Source organism: Muntiacus reevesi, chromosome 7, assembly GCF_963930625.1.
Source record: "Muntiacus reevesi chromosome 7, mMunRee1.1, whole genome shotgun sequence".
NCBI lineage: Eukaryota > Metazoa > Chordata > Mammalia > Artiodactyla > Cervidae > Muntiacus > Muntiacus reevesi.
Window position 1 is genome coordinate 73,555,532 of NC_089255.1, and position 18,740 is coordinate 73,574,271.

The 18,740-nt window shown below is 43.2% G+C and overlaps 1 protein-coding gene and 1 non-coding gene across 3 annotated transcripts in view; both read left to right on the top strand.

Annotated features, from left to right (window-relative positions):
• Positions 1 to 2,998: 2,998 nt before the first annotated feature.
• Positions 2,999 to 18,740, top strand: part of MTHFD1 (methylenetetrahydrofolate dehydrogenase, cyclohydrolase and formyltetrahydrofolate synthetase 1) — a 60,960-nt gene continuing 45,218 nt past the window's right edge. Inside the window, exons 1-2 of one of the 2 annotated variants that reach the window (XM_065941731.1) lie at positions 3,091 to 3,210; positions 4,151 to 4,239. In XM_065941731.1, the coding sequence (XP_065797803.1) occupies positions 4,178 to 4,239 (62 nt within the window). In that variant the 5' untranslated portion in view covers positions 3,091 to 3,210; positions 4,151 to 4,177. Of the gene's footprint in view, positions 3,211 to 4,150; positions 4,240 to 18,740 lie in introns of both variants that reach the window. The other variant, XM_065941732.1, reaches the window with a different exon arrangement.
• Positions 16,479 to 16,585, top strand: LOC136172716 (U6 spliceosomal RNA). Its single transcript, XR_010664068.1, has one exon. It is a non-coding gene; the product is annotated as a U6 spliceosomal RNA (small nuclear RNA).

Here is an 18,740-nt window from a genome sequence, read left to right on the forward strand (position 1 = left end):
GTGAATAAAAATGAGGTGATGGACAGGGAGGCCTGGCGTGCTGCAGTTCATGGGGTTGCAAAGAGTCGGACACGACTGAGCCACTGAACTGAACTGAACTGAGGGCTAAAATAAGTAGTAGTAATAAGTATGAGAGTAATAGTTAATAACTAAACCAGGAAAATTAGAAATATCCTTCTTTTCCTCTAAAACTAGATTTTAAAAATTACACCATGAAGCAGCAGAAACAACCATGAACAAGACAGGAAATTTCTAATAAAGCTGAAATTCTGGTGGAAAAAAAAAAGATAGCAAACAACTAAATAAATAAATGAAATCATTTTAGATAGTGATAAATGCTGTGAATAAAATAGGCTATCGTGATAGTAACAAGTAGCTAAGTGAAGGGTCATTTTTGATAACGTAATCAAAGAGTCTGCTTTGAATATATTAATATAAATCATATTACACATTTTACTGGATAACCTGCCTTGATGATTTAATAATTTGTGAAAGCTATCTTACACAGCATCTATAGATGTATACCTATTGTTTAACAACTTCATCCATCTTGATGAGATTTGCTTTTTGCTATTGAAATTGATGCTGTGAGGAACACTCTTACACATATATCTTACACATGTACTTATGCACATGTACTTATTACTCTAGGATAAATTTCTAGAAGTGGACTTACAACATCAAAGAAAGCCAACATTAAAGTTTTGATAGATATTCTCAAATAACCCTCAGTATTTTGTAAAAATGGAACTTCTGCAGAAAGGACACACATTTTTTTCAAGCAACTGCCATTAACAGCATTTGAATACAAATATTTTATCTTTTTATTCTCTGTGAAATGATCCATTCTCAGTCTTTATCTCATTTGACCAACCTGCAATATATTTGGAAGAATTAGTTACCTCTTTTCCTGTGAAACACTTTCTTGTCTTCTAAGGCTGCATGCTCTCAAAGTTTTTCTCATAACACGCTGGACTCTTCAGTATTCCTTTCTGGTTTTTCCTCATACCTCCTTGAATTCTAAACACTGAAGTGTCCTAGGTATCAGCCTTCAGTCATCTCTCTACCTACACTCATTCATGTCTTGGGCACACTTCCAATTTCATGGATTTAAATATCGCAGATCTCATTTATATAAATATCAGACATTTAAGATGCATCTAAAAACTTATTTTAGCTCAGTAATGGAACTTCACCTTTTCAGTTGCTCAAACCAAATCCTTGTTTTTTTCTCTTATACCCTAACTCCTCTCTTCATTCAGGTTTCCGCACCTCAGGTTCCCCAGAGGGAATTTCCTCTTAACACATTTCTAAAACAGCAGTCTCCTGCCTCCCACCACCATTCCCTATCCTCTTAGCTTGCCTATCCGTAAAACATGGTATGTCTCAATACCTAAAATTAGAGTACATATTTCTTTAACTGACCATTGACTCCCAGAATATTAGCTGGAAAGTGGGGATGGGGGGGAATTAATTGATTCACCGTGGTATCCCCAGCACCTAGAGCAGTGTCTCTTTGTTGTTGACACAGTAGCCACTCAATAACTATCTGCTCAGTGAATGAATTGTACAGGTCACACAGAGATATCATAGTTGAAAACCAGGCTGTTTAAGTGGCAAAGGCAACATATTTTAAACAATCAGGTTTGGTCCCTATTCCAGCAACAGCTATGCAGTTTTGAAAAAGTTATCCTTCAAAGTCTGTTCCTCAATCTGCAATTCGGGGTTTATGTCATCTTTCTCAGCAAACCAGACAGTTGCAGTCAATATCTATTTGGCATTATAAACACAAAACTTTCACTACCCGTAATTTACAGGGAACATATTTTTCTCTTAATCTCTATTGTTCACATGGAACATAACGTAACGGTATGCCTTCAGAGGTCCTGACATTTTTTAGGTTATTATATAGTTGGCCCTCTAGTATCTTTGGGTTCCACTTGCTCAGTCAGTCAATCCTGGTCAAAAATTTTAAAAGTTCCATAAAGTTCCCAAAAGCAAAACCTGAACTTGCAGCATACCAGCACCTATTTATATAGCATTTACGCGGTATCAGTAATCTACAGATGATGTAATTTGGCCAGGAGTATACGCTTAGGTTATAGATAAATACTACTCTGTTATTTTATAACGGACTTTAGCATTTGCGGACTTTAGTATCTGTGGGACAATCCTGGAACCAATCAGAAATTTGCAGGACTCGTCCTTATAAACATCCCAGTTGCCTTCCAAGAGGGAGGAGTGTCCGCCCTAGAGGTCACAAAGCCATCCAGTTTTGCAAGGCCCACGTCCGTTCTCCAACCCCATATCTGTGTGGGGGCATCTGATAAAACCTAGACTTGCAAAGCTTACCACCCTCCCTGCAATGGCTGTCCTGGGGGGTTACCCGGACCCTGAGGGAGCCAACACGGCGCTCCAGCTACGCGGGTCTGAAACCTTGGGCTAGGCTTCAACCTTGGCCAAGCATCAGATTCGCCTGAGAAGACTTGAAAAGCAGTCAGGGGCGCCACCCAGACACTCCGATTCAGTATCAGGGTGGGGACCGCGACCCCAGTCTGATAACGCCGGGGGGGGGGGGGAATGCCGGGGGGTGCGAGAACGCCGGACGCCGCCCCACACTCCGCAGGTCTACCCGCTGCGAGCCAGACCGGCGCCTCCAAGCTCCCTACGCGGGAACCGGGTCAGAACCCTCCAGCAGAGGTTCCACGCCCTCAGCCGGCGCTTCCCTCCCGCGCCCGCCAAACTGGTCTCCCGCTAGCCAGGGCCTCGACTCCGCCCCCTGCCCCGCCACCTGTGGTCTGGATTCTAGGCTGATTCCCAATTCAGCTGGATCCCCGCCCACACGATGGCGCATTCTGGAAAAAAAAAAAAAAACACCTTCCAGCAGCCAATCATGTCCTCCATCCAGTCTACACAGCGTTCCCTCATATTCCCGCGGCATTTCAGACCCGCTACTCCTCAGTTCTAAGCTGCCTAAGGGGGCCTCTGTCCGTCTGGACTGCGCACGCGCGTCCTCATCCGTTGGGGTGGGTGGAGGGGCGCAGGCGCAGTAGAAGGGTCGGCCTGGGCGGTCGCTAAGCACGTGTGTTGGGCTGTCCCGCGCTGCAGTGGAGAGAGTCGAACCTCGATTTTGTTGGTGTCCATCGTGGGCGGCGGACTTTTAAAGGTCATGGCGCCGGCGGAAATCCTGAGCGGGAAGGTGGTCTCCGCGTAAGCACCTGTCATTGTTGTTAGGGCGTGTTGGGTTGCAGGCGAGGACTGTGAGCAGGGTATGCAAGTTAACAGGACCTTTTTTTTTTTTTTTTTTTTTTTTGCGGGAGGGAGACTTGTAGCGCAAGAGTCAGGCCAGCGGAGTGGTTAGCGAGGACGTTGTCTTGAACCCCTCAAACCTGAAGACTGGGTCTCTGCAACCAAAAAAAGGCGCCCCAGACATGATCTGCATTTGTAGATTGGGTACCTGGTGGCCGTGCCTGCTGGCTCCTATGCTTCTGGGACAAGTTCTCTTCCTCAGCCCAGGAATTATTCTCCCAGAAGTGCAGCTGCCAGAGGAGTAGTTTGGGTTGCCTGCAGCATCCCACTCAGAAATCCAGTTACTTCCCTTCCCCCGTAATTTGGAGGGGAGGAGACTGAGATTAATGAGGTAGCAAGACTTTACAAGTTTACCAGGCTGATTAGTGTCAGAGGGTCTCCATCCAAGATCATAGCTTTTTCCTACTACACCAGAGTCATCATTTGCTAAGTGAAATCTAATAAACATTTCTCGTCCCCTCAATTTCATGCTCCTCTAACAGCTATCTCCTGTGTCCTGACTCTAGAGTTACTTTGTGCTTTGGCTCTTGAGTCCTGACTATATTTTACATTCCTTTTGACCTCTGCCATTTCTACTCTATGGGGAAATCTGGATGCTTAATTAGTGGATATGATTGCCAGCCTTAATTCCCTAGGAGTAACACCTGGCAGCTTTTTGTTTTGAGAGTTGACCGGAGTGGAGTGGAGTGAGGGGGAGAAATGAAAGTAGAAGAGGGAAGGATACATTTTGTGTGATCCACCTGCAGGTTTTTCTTGGGACCTTGAACTTCAACAGTTATTTAGTAACAGCTGCAGCTGGCAACAATAATTGCTCCATGAAGCCCTAATTTTGTGTGTACAGGTTTTTGAGCAAATTATACAATCACTGATGGTGAAACCCACCTTTGGCCATAATGATTGTTTCCTGGAAGATAGAGGTAAACAAAGAAGGTGAGATGTAATTTAGATGATGGTGACTCTTTCACAGTGGTGAGGAGGAACCCCGAACTTCTGGATTAGATATCACAATACTTAACATTTGAGCTCTTTTCTGCATTGCTTCTAAATTGCATTGCTTGTGCTTGATCTTTTTTGTTTGGTTGCTTATATTCAAACCCACTCCCTTAATCAGAGGCTTTTCTTGATAAAATCTTCATTTTAGAGAGACTGAAGAGAGAATTTAGGCAGGCTACTGAGAATAGGTACTCACTGGATATGTTTTGATTTGAGTAGAGAGCAAATTAATTATGTTTGTAAGCTCCATAAGGGAAGATATGTACATCATCTTATGTCTGTCTATATCCAAAACACCTGGAAACCTTCTTTCACTCCTTACTAGTTTTTTAGCATTAAGTGAATTGGCTAACCTCTCTGTGCCAAAACTTTCTCAAATGTAAAATAAAGATAATATCTAGGCTGTTGAATTATTAAGAGAATTGAATGAGTTTCTAACTGAAGAGAATTTAGAACTGTTCCTGGTACAGAGTAAGAGTTCAATACATGTTAGCTGTTAACAATTGGTAATTAGTTAATGTATACAGAAGTGATTGATTCATTATCTTTTTGACAGTGGTAGTTGCCTTGAGACCTATTTCAGTGGTTCTCAACATAAACTGCACATTAAAATCATTTGGGGAGGTTTTTGTTTTTGTTATTTCTTTTTATTTACATATGAACGTGTACAAAAAAGTGCACCTGTCATAGGTGTATAGCTCAGTGAGTTATTCACTGCTAAACTTCAGTAGCACTCAGCGAGAAATAACATTGTCGGCACTCCAGAAACTCCTTTCTCACTCCCATCTCATCACCACCCTCCAACAAAGGTAATCGCTGTCTGACTTCCAACACTGCAGGTTAGTGTCGCTTGTTTTTGATCTTTATATAAACGACATCATGTAGTAGAAAGTCTTCTGGTTTCTTTCAGTCAGCCTTGTATTTCTGAAATTATTTCATGTTACGTGTAGCTGTAGTTCATTAACTCTCATAGCTGTTTTGTATTCTATGTGAATATGCCACTATTTACTTATTTGTGTACATTTTGGTTTCTCGTTTTGGTTGATTATGAATACTGAATATGAGCATTCTTTTACATGTCTTTTGGTGGAACATATATACATTTCTGTTGGTTAGATCCAATAGGACACATATATGAACAGTTTTAGTAGAAATTGTCAATCTTGTCCAAGATAGTTCTGTGTACGTGCGGGTGTGTGAGCGGGTTCAACCCCTGGGTCAGTAAGCTCCCCTGGAGGAGAAAAGGGCAACCCACTCCAGTATTTTTGCCTAGGAAATTCCATGGACAGAGGAGCCTGGCAGGCTACAGTCTATGAGGTCATGAGAGTAGGACATGACTGAGCAACTGAGTACGTGCACATATGCACTTCATGCTTGGTACCGACACTAGACTGATTTAACTGTAGTTGCTAGCAATAAACCACTGGACTCAATATTTTAAAAATCTTTTAAAAGCTCATCCTGTGATTCTAATGCATCTTGAAAGTTGAAAACCACTTATCTAAACCCTTAACTCTTAAGTTGAGCTTCCCTGGTGGCTTAGATGGTAAAATCGTCTGCTTGCAATACAGGAGACGCAGGTTCAATCCCTGGGTCGGGAAGATCTCCTGGAGAAGGAAATGGCAACCCACTCCAGTACCCTTGCCTGGAGAATCTCATGGATGGAGGAACCTTGTAGGCTACAGTCCATGGGGTCACAAAGAGTTGGACACGACTGAGTGACTTCGCTTTAACTCTTAAGTCCAAGTTTCATAGTTGAAGAGGAGTATGGCAGTGATCTGTTCCAGGTACTAGAAGGATTCCTTTCCCTCGTCTGCTCAGAAGTCACATAGCTGACCTTTTACAATGCCCCATGGTTGAGCAATCTGATCGTTCCGACTAATACAATTCATAAACAAGCACTAAGACTAAGGACTCTGCTTACAGAGGATTTTTCTTTAATGTACTCCTAAAATGGCTCTTTCAGATGCAGCCATGGCACCTCAACTTTCATGGAGAGCTTGAATCCAGGAGCAGGTAGAGCTCACAGTTCCTCAGAGAGGAGAAGCTGTAGAGGGGGGACAGCCTGCTTGGTTCATGCAGTAATGCAGTCCCTCAGCTCCACAACCTCCTTCTGAGGTTGTGGCAGGCCTTGGACTCTTGGCTATGGCCCAGGGGGGCGTCCTGAACAAGAAGGTGGTGGGTGTTAGAGCTTGAGCTGGTTGGGCTGCAGGGTGTCCCTACCTTTCCTCTTTTCCTGGGCCAGGGACACTCTTCAGAGGAAAGGTAAGTGCAGCCAGGGTTCCTGGGGTCCAAGGAGAAGGGTTCCTCATTCCCCAAATTTGCAGGTCAGATTTCTTGGTTGCCATCAACTGTTGAGTCTCTCTGAGGACAAACTTGCAAAACGTCAAGTTCCCTGGGCAGATTCTGCCCTGGTGTAGTGTTTGAATTATAACACTTTCCTTTCTTCTTTGAAGGGGGAGGAAGAATGGGGCAGACCAAGAATCCCATGGTGAGACATTCTCTAAAATAGAGTTCACACCCATCCTATCCTGCAGCTGAGGAAATAGTTGAGGCAAGAAAAGTGATGTGGTTTAACCAAAGGTTGCTCGACTGGTTAATGGCAGAGGCTGATTTAGAATCAGGGTCTTCACCCAGTACATGGTGTTTCTCACCATCAAGTGCTTACTACTTTTCCTAAAAGGGATTTCATAAGCTTTTTTTTTTTTCTTTACACCAGTCTTCCTCTCTTTGCCATGTCTCCCATTCTGCTGAGAAGGCCATCATAAACTTTTGTCTACTTTTACTTCTCCCTTTCTATCTTTCTGGTAGCCAGGACTGGGCAGGGTTCATCATTCCAGATGTCTTCTCTGCTTGTGGGAAACCTGGATCTGTTGGTGAGTTGTGTCTCTTTGGAAGGAACACTTCCATTTCTTCCTTAGGGGAGTTTCCAAGGTTGTAGCCTGGATTTGAACATTGGGGGAGATCTGAGGGTTAGGGACAAAGGTGTCTTTGGGGATATTTATTCATTCAATAAATATCCATGTGCCTCCTATCTGCCAGGCACTCTTCAAAGCCATAAGAGTATAATAGTCATCAAGACAGCCCGCATCCCTACCCCGGTAGAATTTGTGTCCTGATGGGGAGATGGAGATGGTAAAAATCGTTAAAGCAGGGTGTGAGGTAGCAAGAAGTGCCAAAGAGAAAACCGGTGCGGGGAAGGGGATGGAGATTTCTGAGGCGTGGGGGTATGAGGTTTGTAATTTTGAACATGAGAGTCTAAGACGAACCTACGGGCAAAGGTTCGAATGAGGCGGGGCCATGACACTTCTGCCAGTGTTACGGAGAAGAGGATTCTTCACCAGAAACACAGCCTGTGCCATGGACCTTTGACCTCGCCAGTTATTATGAAATGACTGTCCTGGGGTCAGCCGTGATGGCCTCAGAGAAGCTGAAGGTGAGTGGGGAGGCTGAGTGAAAGCGCACTGACCTTGGTGGTGAGAGCGCCCCCTGGCTTCAGGGAGGAACTCCTAAAGAAATGATACAGAGGGTGGAAAATAGTGTCAGACTACCCCTGATAACAGCTGTTAGACCAGAGGCGAACCACCATTCGCTTTTCAAAGGGGGCTGATGGAGTGTTATACAATTTGTTTGACCTTTCCTTCTGCAGTTGAGCCTGTTACTTCCCTGGAAGGATTGATTAAGTCTCTTGATTAAGCCTTCTTTCTAGAAAGGCTGGTTGTGAAGAGACAGATGGTTTGCCGCTGGTCAGGCCATCAAGAGAAGGTGCTCTGAGTTGTGGGTGGAGCTGAGCCTGTTGATGTGTCGATAACACAGATTCCTGTGGGAGGTATCCACAGAGCTGGTCACCGTGTGCTCCCTCCAGGATCACTGGGTGACTTAGTTTACCTACTGCCTTAGCATCCTCATCTGTATGCGTGTGTGCCTAAGTCACTTCAGTTCTATCTGACTCTTTGCTACCCCATGGACTGTAGCCCACCAGGCTCCTCTGTCCACGGGATTCTCCAGGCAAGAACACTGGAGTGGGTTGCCATGCCCTCCTCCAGGGGATCTTCCCAACCCAGGGATTGAACCTGTGTCTCATGTCTCCTGCATTGGCAGGTGGGTTCTTTTCAAATGCCACTAATGCCGCCTGGGAAGCCCCCTCATCGGTATGTTGGTCACCTGATTCATAGGATTGTTAAATTAAATGGGTCATTACTTGTAGAGCATTTAGAGCAGTCCTTGACACGTAGTTAAGTTACAATAAATTGGTACTTAGTACATGTTGAATAAACAGATGGTGTTTGTGTTTATCCAAGCTGTATCTGTGGCCACTGGTTTATCATCTTGAGCCTTAAAATTAGAATGTATGCTACTATTCAAAGATAAAATGGAACCTTAATTATATGTTTAGCTACAGGGCTAGAAGAACTGTTTTCTGTAAAAAGAGTTTGTTCACCACAGTGAAATTGATAAGTTTTTCATTTTGTCCTGCAGATAAAGTACCCGTAGGCCTTTTTGTGCTTGAAAAGATTTACCTGTAATGAGTTCCAGAGTGTGGGCCTTTTGGAAGTTCCATGGAACCGTGACTATCAACCTTAACCTTGCCTTGAGTCTGAGAGCCTGTGCAGAAGAGCAAGCAGGAGTTCCTGAAAGTGGGACCTTCCACTGGGTCTTCACTAGGCCACCCAGTCAGGCTGTTGGGTGTGTTGTAGGTGGACTGTGGCAGCCTGGACCGGCAGTCATTTACGTGGCCATGGCACCAGCCAAAATCTTAACTAGGGCTTATCATCCAAGAATATATGTCTGTCCTCACCCACCAGGAGGGTGGTGATAAGGCAGATTGGAATTTGGACAAGGGGCTTTGAGTAGAGGTACTAGTCCCTGTTTATATCCCCATTTGCATGAAGAAGCCTCTGGAAGAAGGGCTATCAGGCTGGCCTGGCACAGAGGAGGGTCCCTGGAGTGGAGGGATCAGGCTCCCTTCTCCAGCTGACTCCTGGAGAGGCTGGATAGGGTAAAGGTAACAGCCTTGTGTGGCTTTGGGCAAGTCAGTCAGCCTCACTTTCCACTTCTGTGTAGTGGGGGCGATGATGATGGTGTTTATCTCCTGAGGTTGCCGAGAGGATTAAACGAGTATGTGAGGTTCTCTGAAGAAGTCCTTTGTGCTTCTCTGGTTACAGCTGTACCCTCTGACATCTGATCCACAGGGCAGAGGCCATCGCATCTCTGCTTTGTGCAGTGTCCCCCACCTCGATGATTTCCCATAAGGTGGCTCCTGGCACCCTGTAAGCCTTTGACCTTGAGGGAGAGGGCAGCTAACCATGCCACAGTCAGGGTTTCTCCGCCACCCAGGTCACCACTCCCTCCATGTTGCAGTTTATGCAGCTCCAGCCAGAAGTGACTTGTTTGACCAAGGGTTCTAAAGCTAGTGGCAGACCCCTCATCAGTGTATTTTTCTTCCTCTCCAAGGACTTTTTACTTGCTTGCTAAAAGGAATTACAATCTTTTACTGGCTAGGTTTGGCTCTCCCTTTTTTTTTTTTTAATCTATAATGAATAAATTTATTGTCTTACAAAAATCATTGTCTAGAAATATGGGAATACAAGAAAAGATATTTGCAGTCAGGTCTCTGGTGGTCAACAGCCAGTACAATTCATAAAGGGGGAAAAATCAAAGATTCCAAACCCACATGACAAATTCTTCCCAACAGATGTTAAAGCTTTTAACCCAAAAGGTTTGTGTTTTCAAGCACATTGCAGAGGATCAAGGATTTATAATTAACACTGATTCATTGTCACTGAATGTTTATAATACCACTTTGACTAGAGAGGTACATGATATGAAGCACAGTCAAAACTTAATACATTAAATTGTTACAGAGGCAAATAATATATTTAACATTGTCTTAGTACTGTAGTGTCTAAGGCACTTTCTGTAATGTCAGTTTGATTAACTATCAACCCAAAACAGAATGCTAAATGTTTACTGTAACACTGTCCCGAGGGTGTGGGGAGGGAGAAATGAAAAAGGAGTCATCCACTGGCATGTCAACATTCAGGCGGGTGGCCTCTGTTCCTGAGGTGCTGACCCCCTCACTGACAGACTTGAACAAGTCTCGGACACAAAACCAATCTTCCCATTTTGGGCTCAAAGCAGCGGCTGAATTTGCAAGGTCAGCATGAGAGCCTGGCTGGTGAGGAAGGGTGTCCCCCTAGCTTCTGCTCTGGGGGGCCTTGGCTCTCCCTTTTAAGAGATGAATGAATCAGTCACCTCAGAGAATCATTTTCAAAGTCACAGTCATTTTTGACAGTTTGAAGACAAGTCAAACCACCATCCTTTGTTAGCTAAACTTTTTTTTTCTCCCTTGCTGAAAAGTTCTTGCCTTCAAGCCTGGGCAGGAGAGGTACAGCTTTGGGTTGCTGAGGCTTGATGCGCCTCAGGAAACAGGGAGTGTTTTTGTTAAAGATTTTGCCAAAGCCTTTCAAAACCAAAGCAGGGAAGAGGGGCAGACTTCTGATTCACAGGGATTATAATTTTGAATATGGAAATTAACCTCATATTCATTGTAAAAGGGACTTCTAGGCAAAGATTTGAAGGAGGTGGGGCCATGACCCTGCCAGTGTTATGGAGAGGAGGGTTCACCGCCTTGCATGATTTAAGATAAATGATTTTTCCTTTGGATGTTGACCCCTGCTTAGTAAGTTAAGAAGCCTTTTGGACCTAAGCCGTTCCTACCTAAGACTGTCCTTTCGTCTCTAAAAGCAGAAAGGCCAGGTCTCTGTGAGCCTTTCTCAGCTAAGAGCTGTTGGCCTCTCCTCTTCTCCAGGTGGAGACCCCAGTATTTTCTACACTCTTTCCACATTCCCCTCGGATGCTGACCCAGAGGCCTGCTGAATGTCATCTGCTCTGACATTCAGATCCGTGGTTAGATAGTCCTGAAACAGTACTAATTCTGGGTGTTGGGCCCTTGCTGGCAGATCCTGAGACTTGTGGCTACTCCATCACGTCTCATAACTCTTGCTGCCGGCTGAGGATTACAGAATGGTACCCTGGAGGCCAGATGTAGTTGTGTTTCGTTGGGCTTACAGATTTATTTTTAAAAATTGGATTACTTCCCAACACATTAGTGTGTGAATACACATAAGAATCTGGACACCTGACATTTTGAAAGGACATGTAAAGTCCAGCAATACTGTACTCTCTGATCCAGCATCACCAGTTTGTTGGGTGGGTCTGAGAAGAAGCTGCCCCACTCCTGTGTGAGGGCAGGGGGAAGGGTGGGACTGTGTCTGGTGGTGTGCACGCTCTCTGACGGTGCTTTCCTCTGTGACCTTTCTCTAAATGCTAGTGTCCTTTTAGTCTGCTTCTCAAATTCTGTCTTTTATGAAGCTCAGTTGTGTCCGCCTCTTTGCAACCCCCATGGACTGCAGCCTGCCAGGCTCCTCTGTCCATGGAATTCTCCAGGCCAGACTACTGGAGTGGGTTGCCATGCCCTCCTTCAGGGGATCTTCCCAACCCAGGGATCGAACCCAGATCTCCTGCATTGCAGGTGGATTCTTTACTGACTGAGCCGTCAGGGAAGCCCTTCATGAAGCCTTTCTCCACCAATTCAGTCTAGTTTGCAGCTCCATTTGTTTCCTCTAGATCAGTGGTTCTTTTTTTTTTTTAGATCAGTGGTTCTTAAATGGTGGCAGTTTTGTCCCTCCTTCCATGGCCACATTTGGACATGTGTGTAGACATTTTTGCTTGTCATATGGCGAGTGGCTGTGTCCTGGCGGCATCTAGAGGGAGAAGCAAGGGATGCTGCTGAGCATCCTGCAATGCACAGGATGTCCCCACAACATAGAATTATCCGGCCCAAATGTCAGTCATGTTGAGATCCATAAACCCTGATCTGGAGACCTCAAAAGCATTTATTTTGTCACTGCGTATATGGATTAATGATGACCTTTATGCTCACTGAGAATTTGGAGGTTTACTAGAACTTTACATCAGTTAGCTGTTTTCATGTCGTAAGTATCAGGCAAGTCACCATTCCCTTGGGTCTTTGAAAGAGTTTGAGAGAATTGGATGGAAGAATTTTACATTATAAATTTTCATTGGAGCATGAAGTAAATTCATATTAAGTTTTCAAATATATGTTTGAGGTACCTGTCAAGTTTAGTAAATATTTGCGTAAAATTATAATCATTGTAAATATTTTGTTCTTAAACATAATAAAAGAGTACTGGTGTTTGTTGATAAAATGTAGTGCTTGATATTATTTATCACTAAAAATGATGTATCAACAAGAAGGTAATTTTTTTACACTTATTTTATTGAAGTATAGTTGATTTACAGTATTATGTTAGTTTCTGCTGTATAGCAAAGTGATTTAGTTATGTATGTGTATATATATATATACACATACACATACTCATCCTACTTCATATTCTTTTCCATAATGGTTTATCGCAGGGTACTGATTATAGTTCCCTGTGCTGTACAGTAGGATCTTGTTTATCCATTCTATATATATAATAGTTTGCATCTGCTGCTCCCAAACTCCCAGTCCATCCCTCCCCCACCTGCCCTGCCTTGGCACCCGCAAGTCTCTTCTCTATGTCTGTGAGTCTGCTTCTGTTTTGTAGATAAGTTCATTTGTATCATGTTTTAGATGCCACATGTAAGTGATATCATGACATTTGTCTTTCTCTTTCTGATTTAGTATAATCTCTAGGTCCATCCATGTTGTTGCAAATGGCATTCTTTCTTTCTTTTTTATGGCTGGGCAGTATTCCATTGTGTGTGTGTATCACATCTTCTTTATCTCTACACTTGCTGAAGGGCATTTAGGCTGTTTTCATATCTTGGCTAGTGTGAATAGTGTTGCTATGAACAATGAAAGTGTAGTTGCTCAGTTGTGTCCCACTCTTTGCGACCCCATGGACTGTAGCCCATCAAGCTCCTCTGTCTGTGGGGTTCTCCAGGCAAGAACACTGGGTGAGGGGGGGATTGCCCTTTCCCTCTCCAGGGGATCTTCCTGACCCAGGGATCAAACCTGGGTTTCTCACATTGCAGGCAGATTCTGGGTGCATGTATATCTTTTTAAATTATAGTTTCTTCTGGATATCTTCCTGAGAAGGAAATGGCAACCCACTCCAGTATTCTTGCCTAGAGAATCCCCAGGGACAGAGGAGCATGGTGGGCTGCCATCCATGGGGTCGCAGAGTCGGACACGACTGAGCGACTAACACACACATTGGATATCTACCCAGGGATGGGATTGCTTCATCACATGGCAACTCTGTTTTTAGGTTTTAGAGGAACCTCCACCCTGTTTTCCATAGTGTCTGCACCAGTTTATTACATTCCCACCAGCAATGTAGGAGGGTTCCCTTTTCTCCACAACCTTTCCAGCATTTATTATACTTTTTGATGATGGCCCTTCTGACTAGCATGATGTGATATATCAGTGCAGTTTTGATTTGCGTCTCTGTAATTAGCAACGTTGAGCATCTTTTCATGTGCCTATTGATCATCTGTGTGTCTTCTTTAGAGAAATGTCTAGGTCTTCTTACCCTTTTTTGATTGCATTGTTTTTTGTTGTTGTTACTGAGTTGTATGAGTTGTTTGTATATTTTGGAAGTTAGGCCCTTGTCAGTCACATCGTTTGCAAATATGTTCTTTAACAAGGAAAATATTTAATTTAATTCAATTAAACTAACTTGGAATTTGAAGTGTATTCCTTTCTTGGAACACTAGGTGGCCTCAATTGTTTTTACAAGGAACTACATGTTAAGTTTTTCCAAAAAATTTGAAGACTTTTTTAGAATATGAGAGCTCCAGTGAAAAATAAAACCACAAATGAACAAAATGAAAATAAAGCAAATAAAATCAGACATTTGTGTTTTACTGCACAAGAGTAATTTACACACAAGAGAATTGTGTGTCCTTGTTTAGAATAGCCCTGCATGTTGATGAATGTTCTTGCTTTTTCTCTGATCAGCTACTGAAGGCCTATTCTATGGACCTTTTAAGGATTATTTGCAAATTCCTCTAACCCTGTATTACATTTCAGTGTTTGTTCACTAGGCAGCTTTTTTTTCATCATGTAGATTTCTAGCCATGTAGCTAAATATCCTTTTCTGCCTCCTTTTCCTACCTATAGCTTCTGTTGAAATGTCTTTGTTAGGGTCATATTTTGGCAGTACTTTTTTTTCTCAGGCATAAAGTGTCCAAAATTTAAAAATGGGCCCTCCTATGAAACAGAATGAGTTGGAGTTTGTAATGGATTTTTTCAAGAGTAATTGTACAAGACTTGAGGCAAGAGATCTAGATGACTGTTTAGGGATGTTTGACTAGGACTGTTCAAGAGTAATAGGATTCTATAGAGATGTACACCTTTGACTTTTATTAACGAGGCTCTTTGACACCTGGATGTGGGAGAAGTCAACTTGGAAAAAAACTGATAAGTCATGCAGATCCATAGAGATTCAAACAAATTTTGACAGGTTGAGCTGTAAATGATTCCACCTTGATTTTTGCAGCTTAGAAAGAAAGGGTAACCCCGAACATTGCATTTTACTGGCCAGCAGCAGAGTTTCTCAGATGTGGGGGCTGGGTAATTATTTGCTACGCTTTGTCCTGTGCGTTGTAGGCTATGTAATTGCATCTACCCACTAGATGCCACTAGTAACTTAGTTAAACTGCATCTGTGTCTGTTCATGTTTAGTTGGCTCTGACTCGGCTCAGAACTAGGTACTGTCCTTCAGGGCCAGAGAGACTTCAGTGGTTTGCTGCTCCTTTGTCCTGCTAGTGTCAGTGGCACTCCAGTTCTGACTTTTCCTACATCAAGATTGAGATATGTCTTCCCTTAGATTTTAGGGTATGTTGCTGGAAGATGGTGTGACCAGCATGTGTAGTTCTATTCAGGGGTCAGGGATGTTTCTCCATATGCCCACTTTTGCCTCGCTTTGCTCTCAAAATTTTTACCAGGGTGATGTAACTTGCAGGGCCATGGATAGAAATGAGAGGTATCTGCAATCAAGGAAGTTTCTGTTGATGTAGGAAGCTTCAGTGATTCGAAAGTTATTCCATTATACATTTAAACTTTCTAAAAATGAGCTATAAAAAGTAAAGGGCTTCCCCCTGTTTAATTGATCACAGCTTTATGACCCTAAAATAAAGGTAGACAAGGGAGGAAGCGTTAATTTTTCTCTCCATCTTTTTCTTTTATAGTCTCAACTTCAGACATACCTGGTATTTGGGTTTGTTTTTCCACTTTTCATTTTAAGGTACTTCAGTTTCTGGCCAAACAAGAAAGCCAGGCAGGAAAAAATTTTTAAGGGACTTATGGAGACCTAATTACAACTATCTTAATTTCTTCGCCCCCCCCGCCCACCCAGGGCAGATTTTTCACCTGATGCTTTAGTGTTCTGTGCTATCTTATTTCTTGCTGACTGTAGTTTATGTACATGTTAGACTGTCACGTTGGTATTCTGGTCATGTCTCATAAAGAGGCCTAAGTGTTAGCTTTTCAACAGAGCTTTGTAGTTGGAAGAATATCCCTGCAAATTTTAAAATGATCCTGCTTCTTAGAAAAAGTTTAAGGGAGGCAGTATAGTGATCTCAAGCTATAATTTCTTTTAGGGGAAAAAAATTGCACACTTAGACCCGTTTAAATTATAGCATAGAAAATAAAGAACATTTTATTCTTTGCTCTTAACTTCCTGGGCTGAAACAACATTTTCCACCTAAACTGCCTTGTAGAACTGGGTTGCTACAGCTTACTACCTGCTGAGTTTAAGTATTATTTTTATTTGTCCCTAGATTCTTTCCTTGGGCTTCAAATGCTTACTTGTTCTAGAATCCTTATAAATTTGGTAAATAAATTCACTGTATCAGTGTGAAATCTGCCCTGTCCTTAAAATATTTGTAGCCACTAGTCTTTCCACCTCCATCTCACAATCCCTCCAAACCTCAGAATCATCTGAACTCCTAGTGTTTCCTCTGTGTTTCATGTTTTGTATATCTGGAATATATACTTCTTGCCAGCTTACCATTGATACCACAATCCAAGCTACCACCACCTCTGGCCTGGATTTTACAGTTGCTTTAACTTCTTGCTGATGTCCTTGATTCTCACCTTTCCCCCTTGGGCGTATTCCCAATTCAGCAGCCAGAATAATCCTTTAAAAATGTAAGGCTGCGTGCTCGCTTCGGCCGCACATGTACTAAAATTGGAACGATACAGAGAAGATTAGCATGGCCCTTGTGCAAGGATGACACGCAAATTCATGAAGCGTTCCATATTTTATAAAGGAGAATGGAAAAAGACCAAAAAAAAAAAAAAATGTAAGGCTGAGGACTTGCCTGGTGGTCTAGATGCTTCAGTTCTAGTGAGAGTGAGGGTTCCATCCCAGGTTGGGGAACTGGGATCCCACATGTTGCAGGGAACAGCCAAAAACTTTTGTTTTGTTTTGTTTTTAAAGTGAGTTCCATCACATCAGCCCCATTGAAAACCCTCGAATGGCTTCCCATCACATTCAGAATGAACAACTGTCTACCTGATTTGATTACTGCTTCCTCTTGGACCTCATTAACCCACTGGGGGCCTTTTGCACCTGTTGTTCTTTCTGTAAATTGGCCCTGGGAAAGGCACCTGTCCCGACTGCTTAGCGCCTGTGTCTGCATCTGTGAGCAGGAATAAGAACATTTTTTCTCCCTTGCCTACCACAGGGGGTTATTGAGAGTCTCAGATGTGTCTTTTCACTGTTGTTTCACCTTACTGTCTCACATTGTGCTAGGAATTGCTTTTTTTTTTTTAAAAATACCTAAGTGCGGTAGTGCAACCGATCCCGGAGAAGCCGGCGGGAGCCCCGGGGAGAGTTTTCTTTTCTTTGTGAAGGGCAGGGCGCCCTGGAATGGGTTCACCCCAAGAGAGGGGCCCGTGCAAAAAAAAAAAAAAAAAAGAAAACGAAAAAAAAAATTTTTTTTAAGTAAATAAAAAAATACCTACCCCTGCTAGGACTCCCTTCCCCACTGTGGGTTTTGTTTGGGTGGGGAAGGGTAGGGGGAACCAGTAGAAGCCTCTGCCTGGCACTTGGTGTTAGTTATGACAGTGGTTGGCGGGAAGGAAGGGGAGAGGAGGGAGTGGAGCAACCTGGGCAGCACTTCTGATCCTCCCTCAGGAGAAACCACTCTGGCTGGAGCTGCTGGGGAGTTTCAGCGGCAGCCCAGGGAAGATTTGGCTCCTCTAGTGTTTCCTGTTGTTTTGTGTCAGAGCAGAATTGTGCCTCTGTTCATTAAAATCCCAGGAAAAGAAATCCAGTAGTCAGTTAATGCTTGTGTAGGAACTGTATGATTTGTGGAATATTGGATTTGAAAAAACAAAGCTACTAGCTATAAGATTTTGCAGTCCTAGTTCTAACTTCCTGTATCACTAAACATTCTTACCATTTACTAGGCTAACCCAAATAATCTATTCTTTGCTACTCCTGTGCTTTTTTTTTTTTAGTTTGGTTTTGGTTGCGCTGGGTCTTTGTCTCTGCACTCAGGCTTTCTCTAGTTGCAGGGAGTGGGGGCCACTCTTCACTGTGGTGCATGGGCTTCTTGCGGGGGCTTGTCTTGTCATGGTGCACAGGCCCTAGGGCGTGCAAGCTTCAGCAGTTGTATCACATGGGTTCAGTGGTTGTGGCCTGTGGGCTCTAGAGTGCAGGCTTAGTAGTCATGGCCCACAGGCTTAGTTGCTCTGCAGAATGTGGAATCTTCCCAGACCAGAGATTGAACCCGTGTCCTCTGTGTTGGCAGGTGGATTCGTATCCACTCTCCCACCAGAGAAGTCCTCCTGTGCCTTTTTATGCCAGATATGTGTTAAGTGTGGAGAGCTGGGAGAGGGAGTAACCAAATTAGAATGAGGGAAGAGATGCTGTGAATATCGGCATATTTGTTTGTCAGCTGTGGTTAAGATGAAGACAAATGACAAAACTGGTCCTTCAGGAGAGACAGATCCTGTTCAAGTTAATAACTACATTATAACTGGACAGGTTGGACTAATTTGAATGTTTACTTATGGATGTAATGGCATTTACTTAGTGTCCTATTGTAGAGAAGTTGTATGTTAGTATATTGATGTATACTTTGTTTCACAAGAGGTTATGCTTTCAACTTAGTAAGGGAAATTCTTTTGTCAACCAGGATATAATTTGTAAATTCATACTGAATTCAGAGTGGGGTTCATTGACTTATCATTCAAGCTTCTGTGGATACCCTGTGATCATCTTACTAGGTAGGGTAGGTTGAGCAGAAGGTGTGAGCTTGAGTTCTTTCCTGTAAACTTTTTTTCCTATAGCCCTCAGAGAGTGGAAATACTGAAAAAGAGGAGGATTAGCAGCCTTCCAAAAGTGTTGGTCCAAGTTTCTGTTTGTTCCCTGTATGATTTTGAATGCTGTAAACATGTATGTTTTTAAAAA